The 26,709-nt window shown below is 42.3% G+C and overlaps 1 protein-coding gene across 1 annotated transcript in view; it reads left to right on the top strand.

Moving 5' to 3' along the window:
• The window catches only part of PARVB (parvin beta), a 39,714-nt gene extending 14,645 nt beyond the window's left edge, over positions 1–25,069 (top strand). The window contains exons 2-13 of the mRNA XM_018553451.1: positions 5,898–5,987; positions 7,614–7,684; positions 9,615–9,717; positions 11,704–11,844; positions 14,530–14,645; positions 15,888–15,946; positions 19,490–19,509; positions 20,233–20,294; positions 20,385–20,453; positions 20,783–20,884; positions 21,321–21,393; positions 24,861–25,069. Of these exons, the coding sequence (XP_018408953.1) occupies positions 5,898–5,987; positions 7,614–7,684; positions 9,615–9,717; positions 11,704–11,844; positions 14,530–14,645; positions 15,888–15,946; positions 19,490–19,509; positions 20,233–20,294; positions 20,385–20,453; positions 20,783–20,884; positions 21,321–21,393; positions 24,861–24,937 (983 nt within the window). The 3' untranslated portion in view covers positions 24,938–25,069. The remainder of the gene's footprint in view (positions 1–5,897; positions 5,988–7,613; positions 7,685–9,614; positions 9,718–11,703; positions 11,845–14,529; positions 14,646–15,887; positions 15,947–19,489; positions 19,510–20,232; positions 20,295–20,384; positions 20,454–20,782; positions 20,885–21,320; positions 21,394–24,860) is intronic.
• Positions 25,070–26,709: the final 1,640 nt, after the last annotated feature.

Raw genomic sequence — 26,709 nt, 5'->3', positions numbered from 1 at the left:
GCAGAGCTGAGAGAGTTGGAGCTGTTTAGAAACATGATGACTGTAAGTGCATGAGCGAAAATGTAAAGAAATACTTTTCTGGGCAATATGTATTTGTTTAATATGGGTTCATTATTGAAAAAAAAAGTTTGGGTGTTCAATAATACTTTGCAGCTTTAGTAAAAAACAAAAATCTGGTGATCCTGTCATAGACGTCCTTGTTCAGGCGCTTCCTGTTATAATCCCTGTCTTCCAGTTGTGCTCCTGCATTGTCACCCTGTCACATGAGCATCTGCTGGAGACTACAAGTGTCTGTTTCACACATTACACAGGCATGGTGCATTGTCACCATCAGGAAGTGTGCCCTGAGAAATGCCATGCAGCCATCACTGGAGTGCATGTAGGCAGGATGTGGATCAGTAGGTCAGCAGCAACGTTACAGTATATAATAAGGAATTAAAAATGTGAAAACAAAAGTATACAGTCCCTTAAGAGGCTTAAAGGGTAATTTTCCTGGGGAATTTGGGAAAATGGAATTACCACCGCCAACCTGTCCCACCTCTTTCCCCTTTGCCTCTGCTCTTACCTTTTAACCAAATGTGCGGCCATTTGTGAGCAAACTTTGCTAACTATGTGCAAAAATGATCACAAATAATGCACTGAAATTGGACCAATCGGAATCTCCTGTAATCGTATATACAAATAGAACTGTGCGTGTCCTCCGAACAAATCCATCATCTTCCACAAAATGTTCCCATTGCAAGATGTGCCTAAACGGTTTTCAAGATGTGCCCCACCTTTTCCAGCAATTATTCACCACCGTGTACACCCTAAAGCTGGCCATACACTAGCCGAGCCCCCGTCCACACTTCACAGCATGGATGGATCATAAACCTTTTTATTTTAACCAGGTGATCTGCCATGAACACACTTGGGCTTCATTCACACAATGTGCCATTAGATGCTTTCATATGCATTTAAAGTATTATTAAACAATCTGAATTCATTATTGAAACAAATATACGTTGCCCAGCAAAGTATTTCGATACATTTTTTGCCCAAACACTTCCATTCATGTTTCCAAACAGCTCCAGCTCTCTCAGCTTGGCTTCCTTGAACTTCTTTAGTAGAATCATTGATTAAAGACTATTGACTCTCTAACAACCAGATACTACAGTTATCTGTCATCTACCGATCCCCATGGGTGGCGGATAACTGGGAGTTTACTGTAGCTTAAAACCCTTATGACTTTAATATTGCTGTAAAAAGCTTTTGTAAATGCGTATATATGCAACTAATGAGTTCCAAGACCCCATTCACACTGAGCTATAACAAAATAAGCGCTTTTTCAGCGCTGATCGACTTTGAGCAACAGTGCTAATTTTGTTGCGCTACGTAGCACTTCTTTTGGCAGTCTATCAAAGTCTATTGGGGCCAGGGGTGTAACTAGAAATCACAGAGCCCCATAGCAAAATTTTGTATTGAGCCCTGTGATTTCTAGTTACGCCCACCTGATAACCCAAACAACCCACCTGAGAGTGACCCTGCAGAGCCCACCATAGACTCTCTATGGTGGACTCTGCTGAGTCTCAGGTGAGCTGGTCAAACCATCTTACCTTTCAGCCCCGATCACTCTCCGCCTCTACCTAGTCCGTCGCTGGGCCCCACCTCCTCCATCGCTGGGCCCCGCCTCCTCCAAGACGACGCCGGACCCAGCCTCCTCCGCAGCTGCTGGCTGTCGGTGACTCGGCAGCAGCTGTGAGGAGGAACACGGCGCTGCACACATCACTGACGGGTTGTCAGTGATCTGAACAGCGGCACGTTCCTCCTTACAGCCGCCAGTGACAGCCAGCAGCCTGAGATGCCATAGTAACCCAGGGCACGGCATCAGGGGGATGTCCTGGCCGGGCCCCATACCGGCCGCCTGGGTCACTATGGCGATTTGTTCCGCCACTGATTGGGGCTAAATCGCTCGAAATCTGCTGAAAAATAGCTCATATTCGAGCGACGAGCTTCAGCTACAGGCGACATTGAGCAGCAAGATGTGAACATCTCCATTGAAATGCATTGGGAGAGCTACATTGAGCTTTATATTTGAGCAATTTGTAAAAATTTTTTTGTAGCGGAACTATAAAACGCTCAGCGTGGGGTCTAAAGGGTATATTCACACCTTGCATCTAGATGTGTAGAGGTGTATCTAGGTACTGATTTGAACTTCTAAATGCAACTAAACGCGTTTTGATGCGGGGATTTGGTGCTAGATGCATCTAAACACATATGCATGTAAACACGTGTTATTTGAAGCATCTGGAAGCATAAACACATGGAAAACACAAAAAAAAGGATAAAGCGCACTCCTGTGGGCAAACTTCAATTAGATGGCTGTTGTTTGTAGGTGTGCAAAGCTCCTCACTACGGGGAGAGGACCCTGTCTATTCACAACTGCAGATAAAAGCAAAAAGGACAGGAGCGCAACTACCAGAAGTGACGTGAATGGAATCGATTTGGCCTAGTGGATCTATGTGATAAGGGATGTTGGTGGATCTTAGTGTGTAGAATCTGGGTGTATGCAGTAATGTTATGGCAAACAGACTTACGGTTGGAAGCTTCCCCGTGGTCCGTGTGGCGCCCTCCTTTGACAGATCCTGGGTCGAAGAGCCCCGGTGGTGTGAGAGGCTGATCTGTTGGGGGTGCGTGTCCGTATGGCCGCCCGCGTTCTCGGCTGGCCGAGCCGCGTCGGTCAGGAACGGAGAAAAAAAGTGGGAGGAGCTATACCCGGCTAGGGAACACCGTGCGCCGTGTGTCAATGTTGATCACAGAGTCTAAGACTGTCGGGTGTCTCCAGTGGCTACGCGTTTCGAGGGTTAACCTCTTTTTCAAGCCTCAAGAAGCATAAACACAACATCTAGCCTGACAGATTTTCCTCTCCATATAGACCACAAAAATGCTATTGGCAAGTGTGAACGAAGCCTAAGGGTCTGATTTATAAATGTTGGGGTGGGTGATGTTTGCACGGCACTAGCACCACTAGATGGTGCTAAGGAGCATAGACATTTCCTATCCTCTATCTAGGGACACTGGTGCCGAATGAGCAGAACATTCATAAATCAGTCCCTAACTGTCACCCTAATAGAGGAAGTTTAAGGGTAAATAACTTTCCCCCTCCTCATCTCCATAACATAGAAATAACTTTTCCCCATCTCCATAGCATAGTGGGGACGTGTTCTGTAGTTCATAGATGAGTGCTGTACAGAGCTGAGATCACTGGGACTGCAGACTGCACAAGACAGCACTAGATTTCTGTCAGGATCAATTGGTGTTTTTGCACTCTGGAAACTGATATCACAAAATCCTTTCCATGGTATAACAGACCAAAAGGGAGCAAATGAAAAGTTAATTGTTGGGGTTTACATGCACTTTAAATTTCAAGTGATGTTTAGATCTTGCTCAGTTGCTATTTCAGAGTACTTCTGCAGTGCAGAATAGAGATTAAAGGTGACCTATTCCTATCCAAATAAATTATGCATGTATATAAACACAAATACATTGGGACCAGTGCACCATCCCTTGCATTACACTAATGAGCCTGCTGAAGGGTTGGCACAGTTCCTGGCACTGCTGCGGGTTCAGCTCTAGTCTTCACGGACCAGGCAGATGGTTCATACTCACTAGCCAAGCACGTTCATCAGAGAGCAGTCGCTTTCATCTCCGATTTGTCTCCCTTTCCTCCGAAATTCCTCTTTAGAAACGGTCGTGTCAGCCTCCAGTGTGGAGCCGGCTCCTGGTTTTACTGGACAAGACTTCCAGCTGTCCAAACCCTTCCAGCGTGCTTGGCCCCCGTGTCATCCGATCGTCACCCTGTCAGAAATAACCTGGGCCGTTGCCTTCTCTGACGCTTCTTGTCCTACGCCCTTTCTCTGTTGGCTGACCCCCTTCAAGCTGAGACCACCATGTCTGGGTTCCTGTGCGGAAAACGCAAGAAAGAGGCGATCGGCGCTGGTGAAAATAAGACAGGTCTGGTTATGGGATTGGGGGGTGGGGGGGGGGGGTAGTCCACTCTGGGGTTTAGCCAAGTTCTGGCCAAACTTTTTGTTTTGGCCAAACTTTTTGTTTTGGAAGGAGATAGTTGGAACGACTGTAAAGTTTTTATTGTGGTCTGTGTCTCTTCTGGGGAGAGTCACCCTCTCTCTGTTCCTCCCGGTGCCCATTGTTAAAAATGTGCTCAACATTTTAATGTCACCAACACAGGAGGTAGGGGGAATCTTCCAAAGGAGGCACCTGGGTCTCCCTTCACTTTTTCTGTCTCTTTTTTTGCCCAACATACACAGTTGGCAAAAAAAAAATCTTACAGGGGTTCTAACCAATCCTTACCCTATCCAAAACTAAATAACATTTAATGGTCACATGTCTATTGTTGAGGAAATTCTGTTTCTACAAGGACTAGAAAGCTGCTGAGTAACACATGGGATGTCTTGACTTGCCTTGCAGCTCTGAGTCCTGGCTTTAGATCCCAACAGAAATGATTTGAGCATGAGGTTTGCCTGTTCTTGCTGTCGTTCCTTTGGTTTCTTTTCTATGGGAACAATGATAGGGGGGCTTATGTGTTTGGGTTTCCTCTGGGCATGTTAGATGCAACCAAATCGCATTGGATCGATCGGTTCTATACATTTATATGTATGCGGCAAGTTTGTTAAGCCCAAAAAAAAAGACAGATCTAATAAATACCCAGATTAATAGAGCTCTGTTCTCATTCATTCATTATTTAAATGTATTTTTTTTTTTTTATGCAAGCAATGTATATTCCTAAATTTGGCTTGGTGCCCGCTTCTTGCAGTCCATGTACAGCAGTATTTAAGGTGCCCACACACCTTGCTATAATGGTACGATAATCGCGGGAAATCCCGCGATCGTACGATTATCGTAAGGTGTGTGGAAGCTGTGGGACCTCTACTACTTACGAACATGTTCGAAAACCCGCCCATAATCGTAAGATTTTCAGCGGGTGTGTAGCATGTTTGTAAGATAAAAGCCAGACGGGCCGGTGTGCGCAAGCGCACACTGCCCGTTCGGCATTGCGCTCAGTGGGGCAGGCTTGTGATCATCGCAAGTACAAGCTGCCTGTCCAAGATAGGCAGATCCTACGTTTTTTTAAATTACCTTACAACCATCGCAAGACAAAAGTCTTGCGATGGTTGTAAGGTGTGTGCCCAGCCTTAGACTGGCAGAAGGATAAGCAGCACAAGGAGCACATAGCAACTGCTGACAGGAGCAGAGAGCAGGGTGACTGAGAGAGGAGCTATTCCATTTTCTTCTTCTCCTTTTACTTACCAGACACAGGCTGGTGGGAGGGAGCAAAACCTTGAAGTGGTACAAAACTGCAGTTGAGAAAAATCAGATCTCCTGCCCTCCTGCACAGGGCTGTGTGGCATAGCTATGTAAATCTCGGGAATGGACTGACAGTAATACAAAACTTTTGGCAGTTAAAGCAGCTCTCCTTTATTTCATCTGTGTGCTTAGCTGTTTGCTTGGAGTCCAGCTTTAAAGCCCATGACAGTTTCTTCTATCTTTTGGGGACTTTATTGGTGAGATTCATGTGTCTGCACACCGGCTGTTGCCATTCAGGCATCTCAGTGTTAGATGTTGGTGGATGGGCTGTATGGTTCAAGTGCTGCATGGTGTAGGAACAGGATATGTTTTAAGGGTTCACTTCAAGGGTTAAATCTCGTTACTACCCATTACCTGAGACATGCAAAAAAATGAGCATTAGACCTGGCACACATCTCGTATTTTGTGTTCTTCAGTCTGCATTGCTAGTGGTAACCAACAAGTTTCCTAGCACTGCCTTGTGATGTTTTAGCCTGTGACAAATGAACAGCATTGATGGTGGTTATGATTGCATTTGTTTTCTTTCTTTGCAGTGACTGATCTCCAAGAAGAAGGAAAAAATGCCATCAATGCGCCAATGTCCCCCACTCCTATTGACATCCACCCGGAGGACACCATGCTTGGTACAGTATTTATCTCAAATATTGACCCTGCTCATCTATGTATATGGTTACTTTTCTGCCGGCTCAGCATTTGTGTTGGACCCTTCTTCCTAAAGTGTATACCGGTATATGGCAAAGTAGAGAAGGGTTAAAACTCCCGTCTGGGTTTTTTTTTTGTGTGTGTGTGCTGTAATTTTCATTATTTCAAAATCCCGGGCGCTAGGTAGCCACTGCTCCTTTAAATAGTACATCTGCCCCCTAACTTTTAAGGTTTTCTTGCGTTGTTGCCAATGGAGCCAATTCCTAGAAACAAATCCTGCTGAATCCTGGATTGGACAAACTAAAACATTTTAATTTGTTTTGGATAGAGTAGAAAGGGTTAGCTCGGGGGTAGACAAAACTTTTTGCCAAGACACTTTAAACATACTAATCAAGCAGTTTGCTGCAAGTCAGGAAATGATATGTTATACCTGTTTACCAGACATGGTTATTTTTCTATAAGAATAGAAACCCTGACTCTCGGTTAAGAGTCCAACTTAGGCTGATGTCACACGAATGGTCCTGGATTGCTAACATATCACTTACCTTTTGCTATGGAGTCGCTCTCTCGTAGGCTGGACCAGCAGGATGTTGGACCTGCTCTAGTGAGTGAAATTTTGCAGCTTTCATGTCAGCGAGGTAGGGGCTCCATAGGGTACAATTGAAGCCTCTCCTCTGTTATTCTGCCGGTGTAAAATCAACGTCTGCAGCAGAATCACCCATTTAACATGGTCCATACAGTGACCATTTTAGGATGCCCACCCTACATGGTGACTTTCTCACTGTCGGCTATTGCAGTTAATAGTGTTGGAGAGGAGAGGCTGGGAAGAAGCCTAATGTGCAGGGAGGTGAGTTTGTTGGGAGGAATAGAATAGGTTTATGGAAAGGCTGATGTAGATCAAAGGTATGTTGTAGCAAAGTTTTAAAAATGGACTCCCTAGTCCTGACTTTGAAACAGACATTTCTTTGGAAGCAGGGAGCTCTGAAAACAGCACTGTCACCCTGCTGAAGGAAGTGGAAAATCAATGAATCTGCACAATGTATGTCCTATTTTATTTTTTTTCTTTAACCATAGATTTTTGCCAAATCACAGGGTCACTTAACACCAGGCAACCTTTCACATAGGAGATAATTAATTGGGAAGTTTTGAAAACGTCAAATTGCTATTGCTCCACCTGGATATCCCACATGCATACAACAAATGGTGCTCATGCCAGTCATAAATGCTCAAGAATATGCTCAGAACCAGCCAAAAGGACTACCACCAACACTTCCTGCATGTGACATATGGGGTTTTACACCCCTATATATTATTTGAGGTCTATGCCCCCCATTTATAGTAGGCAATGTTGATAAATGATTGCTGGGGGGGTTACTATACACCATTACCGTTTTAGTATATAATCAGTCCAGCCATAGTTCTGGAAAATCATCCCTCAGATAAACCTGATGACCTTCCATGAGCTGGAATGTGTCACCTCCTCAGTGCATGACTATATTCCAGAGGAACTAATCCATTTCCCCTAGTATGTCTATAAATTTCATGACTGTGACTATTCATGACTACTGTCATGTCTCTGACTGCATCTATATCTCATTACTTCTCAGAGGAGAACGAGGAGAGGACCATGATCGACCCCAATTCCAAAGAAGACCCCAAGTTTAAGGAACTGGTGAAGGTAAAAAAAAAACTGAATCAGCTTTGTGGATTTGGTTGGCTTTTAGGGTCTCTTCACGCCATTACATGCTTTGTAGCATACCTGAACCCAAGATCACAAATTGAGTCAGCTGCAGCTTGCCCATCCTCAGATGTGCTGGCTGCATTACATTTCTTTTTTTCAGGTCTACTTTCCTTTATTTTCAAGTGGTGATCCTGCGAATAACACACTTTCTGTCCTAGAGAGACAATTCACTACACTGTATCTATTGAGAAGCAGCTTTGTCTCCCTAGGACAGGACTTATCTTCCCCAAACCCTAAAAGGGAGGGGTTATGTAGTCATTAAAACTAGCTAGGAAAAATGCTAACTGATAACAGTTAACACAGGCTCAGGATGGGATCGGGAAGGAGTTTTTTTCCCTCTGTTGGAGCAAATTGAACCATGCTTTTATAGGGTTTTTTTGCCTTCATCTGGATCAACAGGGGGCAATTGTGGGCATAGTGTTCTGTTTATGCTTTTCTTCTTCCCTTTAAAAAAAAAAAATATATCTCTATAGGTTGAACTCGTCGGACATGTGTCTTTTTTTTCAACCTGGCTAACTATGTAACAGGCAGAGTGAAGTGCAGCTTACAGCACATCTATACATTTGGTGCACCCAGGTGTGTTTTTTTGTTTCTATTTAAAGCCCAACACCAACAAAAACATGTTGTCATTTTTGGATGGAGCATCTGTCAGGGAATTTACATTCCGTGTCCCTGTTGGGATAATTCTCCTGATGGGAAGTAATAGGGTATTTCTAAGTGGGAGGCAAAAATGCATGTTTTAGTATGGAATGGTTTAAAGTCTGGCAATGTTTTTATGGCTGTGTGTACCTTCCTCACCCAGTGTTGACTAGGACAGGAAGTGAGGGAAAAGCTCCCCAATGAATTTAAACAGAAGTGCCTGGAATAAATATTTAAAGTGACAGTAAAGTCAGGAGTTGAATCTTAAACATGTATTCATGTACCACAACTATTAACCCAAATGTACCTTATTTGTGTATCACTCGGCTGTAGATCCTCAAATCATCTCTGAATTGGTGCCGACACTGTCCTTCCTTCTGGAGGGTGGCTACTTTTGTTACCCAAGGTCCCTGTAGACACCGCTCCAAGCTCACTTCTATGATGGACTACAATCTCATGTTTAGTTTGCTAATTTGTATTGAGATTGTAGTCCATCATGGGAGCGAGCTTGGAGCGGTGACTACTTTACAACACACACAGGGACTATGGTTAACAAAAGTAGCCACCCTTCAGAAGGAAGGACAGTGTCGGCACCAATTTGGAGATGATTTGAGGATCTACAGATGAGTGATACACAAATAAGATACATTTTTGTTAGTAGTTAAGGTTCTTGAATGCATTTTTAAGATTTAACTCCTGAGTTTAGAGTCGCTCGAACCACTTCAGATCTCCTACCCCTTTTGATCCCAAGCTATTTTTACATTTCTGTTAAAGTGTGTTTCCACTTTTCCGGTTAAATTGGGATAACACCTATTTTATATTTATTACAGGTTCCTATTTGTATAACATAACGTTAGGAGAAAAATATAAATTGTAGCCTGCCATTTTACTTGCTCTTTTCAGAAAACTCCCATACCGAAGTTTTTCCATTTTCTGTAATTTCAAAGAGGGGAAAGGGGAGGTAATGTTCACCATATTTATCTCGGTCTGTATTAGAAAGATCTCATTTTGTCTTGGAGACAGACTCGCTTACAAATTATTCAGAGTAGCTTGCAGTCTGCCCAAAGGCCTCCTCCAAAGAAAAAGATCTGCAAAGTCAGAAATATTAAAAAAAAATAATAATTTAGGGTATACTGTGTGAATGGGAACACATAGAAAATATAGAGGGGTTTTCTCAATTTTCTTTCTCTTTTCACCATTGTTTTTTTTTTTTTCCTCTCGCCCACAGGTTCTTATAGATTGGATCAATGAGGTTCTCGTCGAGGACCGGATTATAGTGAAGAACCTGGAGGAAGACTTTTATGATGGACAAGTCCTGCAGAAGCTATTAGGTATTAACAGGGCTATGTAAGCTCTGTAACATTAAAGGATAAGTTCACCTTTTGCAAAATTTAAAGAAATGCATAATTGATGTATAAAAAAATATGCATTTCTTTAATATTTGCATTCAAGCCTGGAAAGCATTGCAATCATGATCACTCGATCACAGCTGCAAATCTCAGGCTTCTTCACATTTCTCTCTCTAGGTAGATGCGGGGACTGTATGCAAATCATACAAAAATTCATTTTTTATTTTATATTAATAATTATGCATTTCTTTATTTTTTGCAAAAGGTGAACTTGGTCTTTTAAAGCCCATCTCCAGGCCAAACTAAAAAAAAGTACTCTTGCAGTGGGGCTACCTCCTCAATGCAAGGGTTATGTGCTTGTTTTTGTCTAAGGGAGCTTTACTTACCTGGTCTCGCTTCCGTCAGTAGCCTCAGGGCTGCTAGATCAGTCCCTGCAGGCTCTTCTCCCCTTTGCATCGGTGGTCTAAGGTCCACTGATGTCATCACATACAATGTAGGTTCTAAAGAGCTGCATTAGACATGAGGATGCCGAGGGACATGCCACAGCACTGAGCGGAGGGAGAGAAGAGGAAAGCGCTGACCACTGGGGGAGTGTGGGGAAACGAGCACTTAACCTTTGCAGTGCCATGGTAGCCTCACTGCAAAAGCACTTTATTTGCATGGGGATGGACTTTAATATCCGTGGAGGATTATTGTTACAGATGCCTGGGTAGAAGGGTGTTTTTTCTCTTTTTTTGGGGGGGGGGGGGTTCTTTTAAATGTTGCCTGTAATTATTGTTTGCAGTCTTTTTTTTTCTACCGTGGGTTGTTTTTGCTGTTAGAAACATTTTATTACTGCTTTTTTTTTTTCCTGTGGGCGATACAGTTTGATTATATTCTGCAAAGCCGACAACAATTTTTGGCTGAATTCTGCAAATCTTTCTACTTCACTTAATTATTGCTGAGAGTATGTAAACGGAGGCTGTCCTCAGGCATCAGAGGATTGGGGGGGGATGTGCACGGTACAACTATCCTCAGGCTACAATGACAACAGATGGTGGCATAAAACTGCCAGCCTGGCGTGACTGAACTTGCATTTAAAGTGACTCTAAACCCAAGAGCAAAAATGTAGTCTATATTGCAGCTTCGCAGTCCTTCTATTGTGACTGCATTTGTTTTTCTTTTTTCAGGAGTTTTTTTACATTTTTTTCCTTCGGTAAAGCTGCCAATAACACATCTTCTGTCCTAGTGTGACAACACTTACTCATTCTATTGTATCTATGACACCGTTGTCACCCTAGGACGAAATTAGAACTACAGAACCCACCATATCCGTAACATAAGGGGCAGGTAATTGGTAGTCCAGAGAAGTGAACTGGGCACTGCTTAAAGTGACACTAAACTCAGGACATAAACATAAAAAATGCATTCAATACTTTAACTATTAACAAAAATGTAGATTATTTGTGTATCACCCGGCTGTAGATCCTGAAATCATCTCTGAATTGGTGCCGACACTGTCCTTTCTTCTGGAGCGTGGCTACAACACACACAGGGACCATGGTGAACAAAAATAAAGTAGCCACCACTCCAAGCTCTGTCCCGTGATGGTCTATAATCTCAATACAAATTGGTAAACTAAACATGAGATTGTAATCCATCAAGGGAGTGAGCTTGGAGCGGTGGCTACTTTAGGACCACGGAGTACAGAAGTAGCCACCCTCCAGAAGGAAGGACAGTGTCGGCACCAATTCAGAGATGATTTGAGGATCTACAGCCAAGTGATACACAAATGAGGTACAAAGATGCTGGCTTATCATGGGAGCTTTCACAGCCCATATTACTATCTACTAATCCAGTTATAGTTGTCACCTTCTCCGTGTCACAAATGTAACCAGTCTAAAGGGTAACTCTCTTGTTTTGTTTGGCTCTGTATGTTTTTTGTCTTCTTTGGGAGTTCTAAGAATAAGCAACTTCATTTTTTTGCAGAAAAACTCGCTAATTGCAAGCTGAGTGTGGCAGAGGTGACGCAGTCTGAGATTGCACAGAAGCAGAAGCTGCAGACCATCCTAGACGATATCCAGGAGTTTTTAAGGCCGCAGGGGTGGGCAATACGATGGAATGTGGACTGTAAGTCTGATTGGGTTATCGGGTCTAGAACAAAGATTTACCTTCCTGATTCTGGCAGGTTTAAGAGGAATTTGCCAAAAGTTTCCTAAATGCGCTAAAATGAACATGGATAATCTGGTATGAGCTTGGAATGTAAACCTTTGTCTGTAAAAATTCCAGGTTCTCGCATGTGTGACACCCTGGGTTTCAGAAGTAAAGCACTTTAGTTTTTGGAATGAGGCTTTCAGCATAACTAACATTCCTAAATCTTCTCTAATCATCCAAAAAGCTACAACTACAGTAGTTTTCATTTTTTTTCTTTTAATTCCTCCACCCCCCCTAAGTGCTGCCCACCTTACTTTTCCCTTCAGCCCACCTCCTGCAAATTTCTCTGCATTGTCCCACTTGGAACCACACAGCCAAAAATTACTGCTTCATACTGCAAATGCTGCAGCCCAATCCATTCCTAAGGGGAAGGCGTAGTCATGGCGGCCTCAAGCTGTTGCTCAGAGTACGGCTTTACCATAGGAATGAATAGAGCCGCAATTCGCATTTGTAGTACTAAGCGGCCATTTTCGGGGGAAAGTCTGTGCAGCTTGGAGTGGAGCTGGACAGTGAAGATCTCTGGATTAACTTAACCCTTTCCTATCTAAACACTGAAACCTGAAGTTTCATCTGCTTATATTTTTGGTTTCCTTGGTTCCCTGCTCATCAATATGATGACTGGAAATCCCCTCTTAGTTGACCCTAATATTTTGTTCTGATGACAGTGGTCACCAGGACAAAGACAGAGGGTAAATCTTTTCACCTAAAACACAGAATGCAATACAAAAAGATAAGGTAAGCCAATACTATGGGGCACACTGACTCTGGTTAGGTAGCTCTCTAACAAGAACAAGCCTCAAACGGGACACTATAATGTGTAGGAAGAACAAGAGTGCCACATCAAAGGTTTAGAAGCCCAAAAGTGTTTAATCAGAGAAGTCCAACGAAAACAAGCCAATGCGTTTTCAGGGCGATTTTATCAGGGGTACCCATCCAATTTGAAATCGACATTTAAACTACCCTGCATCTAAATAACCCTTAATAAATTCCTACAAGTCCAACACTTAATTCAAACCAGCAGGTATTAGCTAACTCGATTTCTGGCAGGATCAACGGGTATTTGTATGCACTTATCGGACAGAGGTGACAAAGCACTTTGGCATATTTAAAAGATCAAAAAGGAACAAATAAGAGAAGACAAGTTATGTCAGGGATTCCATAAACCTTAAGGACAGGTTGAAGTCTGTTCAATATTTGTCTGCCAGTGCATACAGGGACTCAGGGCACACTAAACTGAATAGTTGAGGTGTCATACAAACATTCAGAGTTGCCACTGGAAGGTCACTTAAAACTGGACCTATCATTAAAATCAGATTTTTAGGACCAACAGTTTGTGCAGCGCTTTACAAAATGGAGGCAGACAGTACAGTTTCAATACAGGAGGTTTAGGAAGGCTCTGCTCGTGAGGGCTTACATTCTAGTAGAAGGGGTAAGGTAATAATTGTGGGAGGAACTGACTGAAGAAGTAAAAGGACAGTTAATACATTGAGGTGAGATTGGCTTCCTTAAAGAGGTGAGTTTTTCAAGTGTCGCCTAATGGTGGACAGATTGGGGTACGGAGGTCCAGAGGATGTGAGAGGCTCTGGAGAAGTCCTGGAGCATGGGAGGAGGTGATGAGGAGCTGGAAAGTAAGAGGTCTTGAGAGGAGTGGAGAGGGTCGTTTGGGTGATATTTTGAGATGAGGTTGGTGATGTAGTTTAGGGCAGAGTTGTAGAGAGCTTTGTAGTATTTTTAATTTTATACGTTGAGCTATTTGAAGCCAGTGAAGTGATTGGCGAAGAGGGGCAGTGGACACTGAATAGTCGCTAAGGTGGATGAGTCCTGGCAGCAGCATTCATGATGGACTGAAGGGGGATAAACCTGTGTTGAGGCAATCTAACAAGAAGAGTTGCAAATAGTTGAGGTGACATAAAAGCTTTGTGGTGTCCTTTGTTAAAAAGGGGCACGTTTTGGAAATGTGTCGGAGGTTGAGTCAGCAGGATTTGGATAGTGATGGGATGTGACCTGAAAGGAGAGCTCAGAATCAAGGATTACACTGAGCACCCTGGCTTGATGGGAGGGGTTGATAATCATGCTCTTGGTCATGATGGAGAAGTCAGGGCAGAGGACATGGGAGGAAATATTATAAGCTCAGTTTCGGACAGGTTGAGTTTGAGGAAGTGTGATATCCATGTTGATATGTCAGTGAGTAGATTTGTGATGTGTGAGAAGACAGAAGGGGTGAGCTAAGGAGTGGAGAGATTGATTTGGTTGTCATTGGCAAAGAGATGGTGTTAGAAGCTGTGGGAGAGTAGGAGATAAGCAGACAGATTGGGGTAGAGTTCCAGAGGATGGGAAATCAAATTTATATTTTTGATTTAAAAAGTACCTCTTTATGCCATGGATAAAAAAAAAACTTGTGCTAAGCTTTGCCATGTTATTGATAACCTAGACTGTGATTACCTGCTCTCTGACTACCCGGAGCATCATGGGTGTTTGCATTCACTGAAAACTGTATACAGTCTATTGTTTTCACACCGACCTTTCTCTTTTTAAGCAAAGTGATATTTTTACATTTGTTTCTGACATGTGTTGTTTTTTTTTTTTCTTGTATCTTTGCAGCTATTCATGGAAAGAATTTGGTTGCCATTTTGCACCTTTTGGTGGCCCTGGCTATGCATTTTCGGGCTCCAATTCGACTTCCTGAGCACGTGTGTGTACAAGTGGTGGTGGTAAAGGTAATTAACTGCCTGAAATGTATTATTGAGATTATGTAATAAAACATGGTTACCACAACCATGGCTGATGTAGTACACGGAATACTCTGCAGTATGCTCAGCCTCTTCTCTTCTATAGTAGATCTGAATACATGTGCTATCCAGCTATTTCTTGCTTTAATTTTCTAACATAATATAAAATATTCTGAAGAACTGCACAATTTCATGTTAATTGTTTGGCCCTTTGCAAAAAATGAAGTTGTCTCTCTGCCGAGGTCCAAAATGCCTTGGCTGAATCAGAGCTAGAACTCTCCAATCAGCAGAGAGCATGAGCTTTGCTGATTGCAGAGCTGGAAGTCTGACTTGGCAAGGGTTGTGCTGGAGGGGAGACCATTGCTTCCACGCAGAGAGCAAGGATCTTTCTCTGCAGCATGCCGACAGGGGCTTATCTACTCCTGTTGTGGCTGCTTTCTAAAGAAAACAAACTGTAAGAATTTGCACACCTCGAATTTTAATTTGATGCATCTGGAATGTATGTTGCCAGTGAAAGCTCAGTCGGGCTGTATTGCGTCCATTGAAATGGTTTACGGTTTACTTTACTTGCTCACAATATAGAGGACAGTTAAGAAACATGAAGGCTTCTGACTATGCTTGCTGCCTGGCTGAAATGCTCACCTCTGAGTCACTGATCTGGAACAAATATGCAGCTCCAAAAAGCCATTTATTGCAGAATTCAGAATTCAGAATATAAATTTGTCTTTTATGAATTTGTTGCATTGTCGCTGAAAATTCGCTAGAGCACCACAAGATGGCAGCAGAGCTTAATTTTAGAATTCTTGACTGGTCCTGTTACAGTTCAGATGTTTACTTGATTTTCTAAATGAAGCCCCTTCTCCAGTTAGGGCCCATTCATACCAGCAAGCCACGCTAAACGCACAGCTACTCATGGGTGTTGGCAGACGGTGCGCCAATCACAGCAAATTGTACTGTTTACTGTACAGGGAGGGGGGGGAGGGGGCATGCAGCGTTTCTGCTGACTTTGAAAAACACTGATTGGAGTTATAAACTTGTGAATGAATGCGCCAAAAAGGACTAAACCACCAGTTTTCATCTCTGGTTGAGTTGTTTTTATTTTTTTCGGTTTTTTTTATTTGGCTTTTTCTAAACTTTTTTTTTTTTATGTGTCTAGGCATTAGTTGTACGTTTTTTTTTTATTTTTATTTTTTTAAATTTTTCCTCTTCCTATTATATGTCTTATGTTAGAAACGTGAAGGGATCCTGCAGACGGCCCATGTGACAGAGGAGCTGACCACCACAATGGAGTAAGTTTTGAAATTAACAGTTATCCTCTTCAAGGCAATCTATTCTCTCTATATCTTTTCTCTTTTTCCTGAAAGAGACATGGAGGCCACCATGCTACTTCTCATTATTCTAGTTTCCTGGCTCTCATGTTTACTTTGTTGCTTCAGTACTTCAGCCTGTTACCTGAAACATGTATGAAAATAAAGACCTGGATCAGTTACTCAAAATGTATTGAACCGAGGTGGTCAATGTACTAGCCAGACATCTAGCAGTTTCAGGAGGGGATTGGAAATGGCAGTTCCATGTGCCTCTCAAGAAGTGTTTATTTTCATGTTCCTTTCTAAGGCCCCTTCACACATGAGGCTTCCATTTTGCTGAACCTGATTGTGCTGGATCGGGGGTAATGTGATGGTGACACGTATGTCTACATCCGACTCCCCATAGACAGGCATTGGGTCCAGCAGTTTTAGTTCTTTCCTATATTTGTGTAATCCAGCGCACTCCTTACCTGAAGGTACATGGGTGCTGTAGTGAAATGACAGATGGTGCCCTCAAATACAAAGTCTGGACACAGGGGTATCACAGGCACACCATTGAAGAAAAGTGTAAGGAGGACATTTATTCATCGAAAGCAACGTTTAGGGGCTACTGAGAAACGCTATCTCTGGCAGGCAGTGACCACTGCTGCTTGAGGAAGAGGTCCTCGGTAGTTTTTAAAGGCCACTTTTCCTTTGGTAGTGAATAGATGTCCTCCTTGTAGTTTTCTTCAATGGTGTGCATGCGATTCTAAGACTACATTCAGTTGGGGCTTCCTGCTGCGGGAAGACATGATTCTTGCAACAGGAATCCCAGGTGTGTCCGTATAGATGCAGCAGATGTGCCAGGTCAAGTTAGTTACAGGTTAACATCGATCGCATCTCTATATCCACATGTAATTGTTCGTGGAATGATTACCTGTGGTTTGGGATAGATCTGGGGGGGGCCTCCAGCTGTTGTGGAACTACAAGTCCCATAAGACATAGCAAGACTGACAGTTACAGGCTTGACTACCTGATGCAGACACATAGATGAATGTCCCTGAACTCAGTCTGTCTCTGTACAGCTTCCTATAGAAGTCAATGGCTGTACCGGGGAGTACGCCAGTACTTGCATAAAACCGCATATACGTAGGGACTAAAATCCCTGGATGCAGACGACCTGCGTCCAGTGATCTAGGTCCATACGCAGCTGTGTACAAGTACTGACTTATACCCCTGTCCAGCCATTGACTTCTGTGGGAGGCTGTACACAGCACCTGTGGCTCCCTGATAGGGGGAAATATGCTGGGATTTACAGTAAGGGGGTACAGCTATGTTATGTGTATGAGGCCTTATAAGCAATACAGACAGTTCTCATGTTAGAAGCATCTGTCCAGCAGCTTCATATCCATATTGTACACCATGTACGATCTAAGCTCAGTGTCCCCAATGTCATCGTGATCTCTCTCTAGAACTCCGGCTCTTCTCTGTATTGTTTGTTACACAATAAATAATGTGAGCTTTGCTGTGACTGACAGGCTGAAAATGAAGGCCTGATGAGGCGGTGGAGCCATTGAGACATGACTAAAATATAATTGCTTTTTAACTAATCTCCAGCCAGCCGCAGCTCAGTAATAATGAGGATTTGATCTTCTGGTGTGAACTAGTTATGAGATCTGCAGGTTGCCAAGTGCTGCCGTGTTTGTCTTATCGAGTATGAGGTGAGGTCACAGCTGGATACTCGCAGAACACAGGCCCATCGTGACCCCAGCCTGCAAGGCACAAATAGTCTGGTCACTGACTGGTCAAGTTCGGGCCAACTGAGGTGTCTATAATTCTCCTACAGGCCCCACTTACTCTTTTTGGTAATGTAAAATGAAATAGCATGTGGAAAATAGTCAGACAGCCAGGGGACTAACTTTTTCTGGAGGCCAGCAATGGCAGCCCACATTATTTTCTTATTGACATGTGCCATGTCCAGCCCATTTAGTGATGCATTCAGATTTGTATAGGATCTTCCCCTAATGGCTGGCATTACATCCTCTGTTCTCTTCGACCTTTGTGCTACCACTCAGCCTGTTGTAGCTTAGACTGGTTATCCCTTCTTATGACCAGAGGTCTCCGCTTAAAAAAATCCACAACAAACAACCCGCAGATTCCCAAACCAGTTCTCTATTTCTAAGCCGGAATGGTGAAATGTGTTGACGATTGAGCACACATAGTGAGGAACATTTACAGTATGCATTTGCTCCATAAATAAAGACTTTTACTTATAGTGAAGACCCCCGGAGTGCAGCTATTTCTGGATTCAAAGGTCTCTGATGCCTGGAAGTTGAGACTAAAGTTGAGACTAAATGTAGCAGGGTCAGCATGTGTCATTCAGCAAAACCTTTTTGCTGAATTCACACCTGGGCGTTTTACAGCGCTTATCGAAGCGCTGTAAAACGCTCTAGCAGTGAAATCCCATTAATTCCAATGGGCATGGTTCCCACCTGGGCGTATATCAGCGCTACCCAACGCCCGAACTTCTTTACAGGAGCTTCTTTTGGGGCATTTTTGCGTGCATATCCATTAGGATACAGTCTGATAGATTTCATAAACGCGCGTTTCGTTGACCGCAAATCGCGGTAAAAATGCGCGTCAAACACTCATATTACGAACGCCCAAGTGTGAACCCAGCCTTCCAGATTTCAGTTGCACACAGCAGTGGAAAGATTCACTTAGGGCTGCAGTAGAGTTTGCACATATGTATATATATATATATATAAAGATAGATTTTTTTTAAGGCTTTTAATTGTTGCGGGGTTGTAACAAAACCCCTGTTCTTGGTTGTTTTTAGTTGTGTTGTGTGCACTGTGCAAAAATGTACAGCCTGAAGATGGCCTTATTATATTAATCTTTCTTTCAGTGATGCCTCCAGCGTGCATGTGATCATGAAGTCATAGCTGACCTAGTGATCACATGATTTGAAACCTCTGATTGTCCGAGAACCCAAGTGGTCACTACCAGTCAAGGTTGAAAGCATTGTGTCGGCTGGGGACATTTATAAACCTTTCCCCAGTATGGGGCATTTTCCTGGGGGATTTTTATTTAGAGATTGTGAGAGGTAAGGGGTCATATTAGACCTTATTAGCCCCTGTGGCTGAACCTGAAAGGATAAAGGGTTTATTGGTTTGAAAGGCTTAGTACGCAGCAGCACTTATCTAGAAGATGATGGCAAAATCAGCTCAACGTGGGGCTAAACAAGAGAAGTTTGAAGCGTGTATGGCCAGATTTATTCTGTTTTACTCTTTTATAGGAATAATTAAAACTTAAAATAACACAACAAGCATAAAACTGTAAAAAATAAAAGTAATGATTGCATATTCATTTCACTTTAATGCTAATAATATTCTTTCTATTTAAACTGAATACTCTGGTTTATTGAAGCTGAACAAGTAGTTAGTATTGTTTACGCTGCAACGCTGGCTGCGAAATTTGTATAAATGACAAGCTACTCTTGGATGGCCAAGAACTGATGGCGTGTTTTTTTTGTTTTTCTTCTAGGTTAATGATGGGAAAATTTGGTACGCAATATTTTCTTCTAGTTACCTTTTTTAATTTACCTGTGGATGTTTTCTGTTACTGTATGTCTCAAGTGTAGAGATTCCCCTTCACTTCCTATACTGGTAATACTCACACAGTGTCTCCTAGACATGAAGTCTGAGAAAATCTCCCCAAATGGGGGCACATGCGGAAATAATATCCTAACAAGTGTTTGCATTCCTTACCACTAAGTTAAAATTGTTTTTCCTGTAATTTGTGTTGTCATTGGAAAGATTTGCCCTCTTTTCTTCTCCCAGTGACAAGGGAACGGGAAATAATGGGGAATATCTATGAAAAGCACAGGTGTCAAAAATCTGACACAGGTTCCAACTTTTCCTGAGTCTGTCCAAGATGACAAACGCATTTTTTGTGCTGGATATTGGGAGGTAACGTGTATGTAAACAGTGAACCTCTCTTATTTGTTCCCTTGGTCTGTTAAATATCCCATTAAATGTGTTTTGTTATATCTGTTTCATAAGAGCTATAAAATACACGTTGGTCCTGCCAGAAATCTTGTAAATGAAAAACTTCCTGTGCTCTCTGCCTCTGCTACATTCTTACCAATTACACTGTTCCTAGATCTCTGTGGACTACAGAACATCTCCCCCCCTATGTTATGGAAGAGAGGTGGATGTGTTCTGTATTCCTGTCAAAGGGTGACCATGCGGAGAAACTTACATCTCCCATTCTTCCCCTCTCACCAGAACGAGATGCGTTTGACACTCTGTTTGACCATGCTCCCGATAAACTGAGCGTTGTTAAAAAGGTAAGAACCTCCTCTTCATTCCAAGACCACGGTGTGCTCCTTAAAATAAAAGCATCAATTGAACAGTTGTGTGCTCCATTTGTCTTGCAGTCGCTGATCACTTTTGTGAATAAACATCTGAATAAGCTGAACCTGGAGGTGACAGAGCTGGAGTCTCAGGTAAATTTGGGCAGGCAGTGCTACACAGTGGTTGTGCTAGCCAATGAATCGGTGTAATTGCACTCAGCCATTGGGAGCTCCCTCTTGTAGCAAGTCTACAAATCTCTATAGTTTATACAATTGCAACAATATGGGAGAGCAAGCTTTTTAGATGAAAGTCAGTTTAAAAATAAAGGTAAACACAGCAAAAAGAACTACAAATAAGAGCTCACTGACCATACACTGAAAATACACTGTTCGGTCCCTTTAACAAACCTTGAAAAAAAGGTGAATGTCCTTTATTTGACATTACTTTACATCCGGTCTTATTCTTCCTATTCTGTCCTCAGTTTGCAGATGGAGTTTACCTTGTCCTTCTGATGGGACTTCTGGAGAATTATTTTGTCCCTCTGCACAACTTCTATCTGACACCAGAGGAATTCGAGCAAAAGGTAAGTCGGGGCACGTACAATGAGCCTTATAATGTACGACACACACATCTACATACTGTATATGTGTATATTTATAGACTGGTAGATAATGGTAGACCGAAAAGATCGATATTGATAGCGAGAGGAAGAAAGATATTGATAGAGAGAGGAAGAAAGATATTGATAGAGAGAGGAAGAAAGATATTGATAGAGAGAGGAAGATAGCTACCGATAGAGAGAGGAAGATAGCTACCGATGGAGAGAGGAAGATAGCTACCGATGGAGAGAGGAAGATAGCTACCGATGGAGAGAGGAAGATAGCTACCGATGGAGAGAGGAAGATAGCTACCGATGGAGAGAGGAAGATAGTTACCGATGGAGAGAGGAAGATAGTTACCGATGGAGAGAGGAAGATGTGTAGACATATACATCTATAAACATTTTTTTTTACCTGCAGGTTCATAATATTTCCTTTTCATTTGAGCTGATGCAAGATGGTGGACTGAAGAAACCTAAAGCAAGACCAGAAGGTATGAAGTGTTTATTTTTAACACTCAATATAACAAACATCTGTGCATATTAACAAGGCCGCTAGTGAGGAGACAACACAAACCCATTATGCTTAATCAGAGGGCAGGGATGACCTACAAAGTGTGGTGATTTGTAGAAGCCAAGAGACCAAAGGTGTTAGGAAAATCAAAATGTGACAGTTGTCGCCAAAACAGGAATAGAGAGAACTTTTTCTGATGGAGATCACTGTTAAAGGTGGGATTTTCCCATACTTCTCTGTGTGTCCTATGGGATAGAAAGTGATAAGAGATCTTCCCAATGAGAAAACAAATAAAATCTTAAAGTGGTTCTGATCTTCATTCTGTCCAGAACTAGAAAAGTGATTTTGCTAGAGCTCTACTTTAAGCCCTATACACAAAAGACTCAACTGTTCTTGATGCACACAGCATCTAATTATTGTCTTAGAAAATCCATATGCAGCAGGCATCAAGAAGTGGTCTTCCTTCAGAAACTTTGATTAGAAGCTAAACGGGGCCCGGTACCTTTTCCTGGCACCTGTCAGCATTTTGTCCCTGAGGTGCCTGTATGCTGAAGAATAAAATTATGCCTTAAATTGGAGTCCTTATACTGGCTTTGCACATTGCCTTGAAGTGAGGAGAATTATAAATCAGCGTGATAATGGACTCTGCTTCACAACAAAGCCTGACAAGTCAATTTCCAGCCCCCTTGAGAGTTAGACATTATATTTGACACCGTGGCGTTTTTTGATTGGCCCTTGCCTGTTACCATGGTTACGGCACTTTAAGTATTCCTTGCCTGTCAATACAAACTTTTAAATCTTGCTCTCCATGTGGAGGTCAGTATTGTAAAAATGTGGAGTTATTGATTCATTTGGTACCTAATTATAGGGTTTCTATGGAGAAAATCCTGTATTATCATGCTTTGAGGCTTATTGGTTTCACCTGAGGTTTTAGGTACTGCGTAGGCCAAAACCCCAGCTGCCTACAGGCTAATAAAATAGTTTTTTGTTTTTTTAAATGCAATTACAGTCAGCTCAGGTATATTATAAATTCTAATTATGGGGCAATGAGGCCAAGAATGTTGATATTTTCCTTAGTGGATATAGTGCTGTTGAAAGGTTTATATTGTGAAATAAGGTTCAGAATGGTACTCAGTGGAGAGATCCAGATTAATCTCTTATATGCATTTCAGTAAATCAATAAGTATCACAATCTGTTTTTAAATAACTATGATTTTTTTTTTTTAAATGGTTATTGCGTTTTAATAAGGAGCTAGCGGAAATCACAAAACACAATCCAGTTTTTATCACTTTGCCTTTCAATCAGAGAAAGATTAGCTTGCACTCCAGGACTCGCAGTGCAGGAAACAATAGTCTGTTCTGAACCCCCCTCCACCCTGTGCTGTCCATCATGATGATTGACAGCACAGATTATTCATAACACTGGATGCTCTCAGGTTTTCTTTTATGGATTAGGACCCATTTAGACCTATGGGTTGCGATAATTTTGAGTGGCACCAAACCAACGCAGCTTACTTTGCAACATAGAGCACAGTAGCACACTGCCATGTGTTGTGGTGTGATGCTTTGGGAACAATCGTGCAGATCTTATTTTAGGAGAATGAATGGGCTGCCTTAACACAATGCATAACATAAAGCACGTGTAATAGCAAACCACAAAGGGCTAGATAGGCTTGAATTGCATGCCTCACTATTGCATAGTAAAACCTGCTTAACTGCACCTAGGACAACAGGCCATGTGCCTAGAGCTCAGTGGTCACAAAGTATTAGCAGTCTCCTACAAGGAAACTAGTCCATTTACAATTTTTTAGATATATGTAAATGTGATCCGTTTAATGTATATCATCTTCTCAGTCTTTAAAGTGACTAAAAGAGATTTTTTAACATAAAACAATACTGTAATGTGTGCCTTACTGTAATCCATGGTTGTTTCCCTTCTCTTTGCTGCTCTTCCTTTTTAAATCTGTATCTGTTCTCATGCTGGGCAGAACTTCTGTTTTGCAGCAGACTGCCTTGTCTCTGAAATGGATACATGGGGGGGGGTGATTTACTAACCTAAACACACGCACGCACCAGGTGCGTGTGATTTTTACACAGCAAAGCGTATTTATCAACCAAAAAGTCTCTATAAGCATATTTCCACTAATGCGATATATATGGAAAAATCATGCACATGATGCATATATAATGCTGCTTCACAGTTTAGACAAAAATGGTTAGCTCATGCATTTACATTCCTGCATTCATCAACGCAAGCAACACAATGTAGAGCTAATTTAAACAACATCACCTTGCAATTCAGGGCAGGGCTTTGCACAACACACCTGCTGGGTGTGTACACACTACAAAGGTGTTTAGATTCCACCCATAGATCATGCTGGGAGGGAACACACTACAGAGTTGTATACATGTTCGTGGTGTGTTTTATAAGGTTAGTAAATCAACCCCATGGTGTCTATGTGTAGGTTTGCAACCTGAGCCAGCACTACAGGAAGAGGCACTCAGCTGCATAGGGAAGTTCTCCCCAAGCATGAGAAGACATGAGGATTTAAAAGGAAGAGCAGCATAGAGAAGGGAAACTACAATGGATTACAGTAAGGCACACATTACAGTATTGGTTTATGTTAAAAAATCTGAGGGTTTAATGTCACTTTAACAATTGTCTACTTGTAGCTTCTAATTATTATGTTTGTACATGGGAGAGGCCATATTTGTTCAATAAATATGTAGACTCTGCTTCCAATACATTAGTGATGCACAGTGACTGCTCCAGGTCTGACCTGGCTGAAAACAGACTACCATCTTATGAGTAGTCATTGAAGTAGATGTAAACTCTGATTTAGATTACTAAAGCACTGTGCAGTGTTAACAATTGCCATGCTTTTGGCATTGTCTGTTTAAATGTCTACTTGTAGTCTCCACCAAAGTCCCACGTGAAAGGGTGACCCCACAGGAACACAATTGGGAGACAGGGACTGAGCATTAAACAGAGATATCCCCTGCACACCATACAGCAATGGAGACCAATTGTTCAGATAGTGGTTGTGCTTGTAGTGATGTCCACGGATGGTGCCGTGCGTATCCGAGGTTTTAGCAATGAAGATTGACAGCACTCAAATGATGAGATAAATCCAAGTGTTCATTTATTCAAAGAAGCATGTCACAAGTGTCAAACAGCCAAGTTTGACCATTGTGGCATGCTTCTTTGAATAAAAGAACACTTGGATTTATCTCATCATTTGAGTGCTGGTGATCTTCATTGCTAAAACCAGGGACTGAGCGTTGTTGCCATATAACAGGAAGTGCCTGGGTAAGGACCTTTTTGGAAGGATCACCAGGGATTATTTAAATGAAAGCTGCAGACCGGAAATATAGAAAGTATCTATATCTGTTACACCCCAGGGACGGTCTATAAAGTGAAAGATGTTTGTTTTCCTCTCCTTACAGACATTGCTAACCTGGACTTGAAGTCGACACTAAGAGTGTTATATAACCTGTTTACAAAGTACAAGAATGTGGAGTGATCCACCGGTCAGAAAAGGCCAGTCTGCAAATCTTCCCTGTGCCTTATGTCTGCCATTCTAAAGTTACACATTGGATATCAACACGGAGACTTCCGTAGATCAGAGCCACTTCTTTGTACATAAGAACATTTCTCTAAAGAAACCCATTTGGACTACATATTATGTGGCACCAGAAGCATCCATATGTTAGTGTATGTTTTCAGTCTGTCCCTGGGTGTGCCTTAGGGCTCCCTTGTAATACACTGAGGCTGTCCTTCTAGCAGCTGTCATTTGGAAAGCGGCCTCCTGCCTGTGAAGGGAAGTCTCCCCAGCAGGACACTGACAAAAGAAAATAACCTGATGGGTTTTTACCCTTCCCTACTCTATCCAAAAGTAAAAGAAAATGTTTACATACACTTTAAAGCCCAGTTTGTTTTTTTAATGGGGGAAGGGTTAGAACTGTGCTCTCCTTATGGAGATTTGTCCTCACTTCCTGTGCTGGGGTCACTGTGTTAAGAAATGAGGAAAAATCTCCCCAATAACTGTTGTATTGCTGTTGGATAGATTTCCTCTTATTTTCTATCTAGGTGTCAGGCAGTGGGGGAATGAGGAAAACCTCCTCAGTGGGGTGGACACACTGCATTAAAAACCTTTGGGGCGGAGGTATGGGGGGTTTAGTAAATTTGTGATTTTTTTTCTTGGCATTTTGGACAATCTGTGCTACAGTACATTACATACTGTATGTAACCATCCCCGAGCTGTACCAAATGGGAAAAAGTTGGTGGGCTTTAAAGCTGAACTCTTAGCCTTTGCACAGTCGTCCCGGCTCCTCTCCTCTCCTCTCCTGAAATTGCTTACTCTGATTTCACTGCACACTGTGAGCTTTTCACAATATGCATTAGAAGCTTCAGCAAGTCATGCACTCCTTTCCTGACTGGAGGATATCTGTCTGACCCTGGCCTGCCCCTTTCATTCATTAGATTTCAGTTTTTAACCATGGTAGGCTCAGCAGCACATGTGATCTTCTTGCAGATACTCCACTCCTGCAGGACTGGCATCCACCCATCAAGGCATTTTGATATTTGCATATGTCCACCCAACAGCCATCCCACTGCTTGCATTAGGCCTGAGGGCTCTTGAGTACTGAGACAGGGAACTGTGATGTTTTTAGGAAGCTATGCACGTCACCCTGCTGGCTCCTCCCACCAACCATGTTCTGTCTGCATTGGATAGAGAAGCACAGCGACCATGTGATGCTGTCGCTGGGTCTAAAATAAGGTCTATAATGAAAATGGAAAGGTTTTATTTAAACTTTTCATTAGCTGATTGAGGAGGAGGAAGGGAAGAATCGGGGAAGGCAGAATATAAGCAGATTATACTTCGGCTTTAAATGTTATTGACTTGATCACCCGAATGGCTATGCAACCCAGCCCAGTACCAAAGAATTAAATCTGTTATAAAAGGATTGAATAACAATGTTGTAGATTAACATGAATTAACATCAAACCTACAGGACTGAATTCTGCCCCCAGCTAACACACTACCAAAGACTTCCTATTCCACCGACAGAGCGGTTATGGAATTGCAGCTATTTGTTGGGGTTTAATGAAATGTTAATACGGAGTGTCAGTCTAGAGATCTGAAACTTTTATAGCAGTTTAGAAGTCGTTTGCAAGGCAGATTTTTAAACTGAACTCTGGGCAGATATAAGACGCATTAATTCAGCTTTGTATACTGAAATTTTCAAAAAATATAGATTTATTGTTTCAGTATTCAGAAAACAATTTTCCTTT

Source organism: Nanorana parkeri, unplaced genomic scaffold (genome assembly GCF_000935625.1).
Source record: "Nanorana parkeri isolate BGI_ZX_2015 unplaced genomic scaffold, ASM93562v1 scaffold120, whole genome shotgun sequence".
Classification (NCBI taxonomy): Eukaryota; Metazoa; Chordata; class Amphibia; order Anura; family Dicroglossidae; genus Nanorana; species Nanorana parkeri.
Note: the sequence above shows the minus strand (reverse complement) of the source record. Positions and strands in the feature narration are given on the sequence as shown.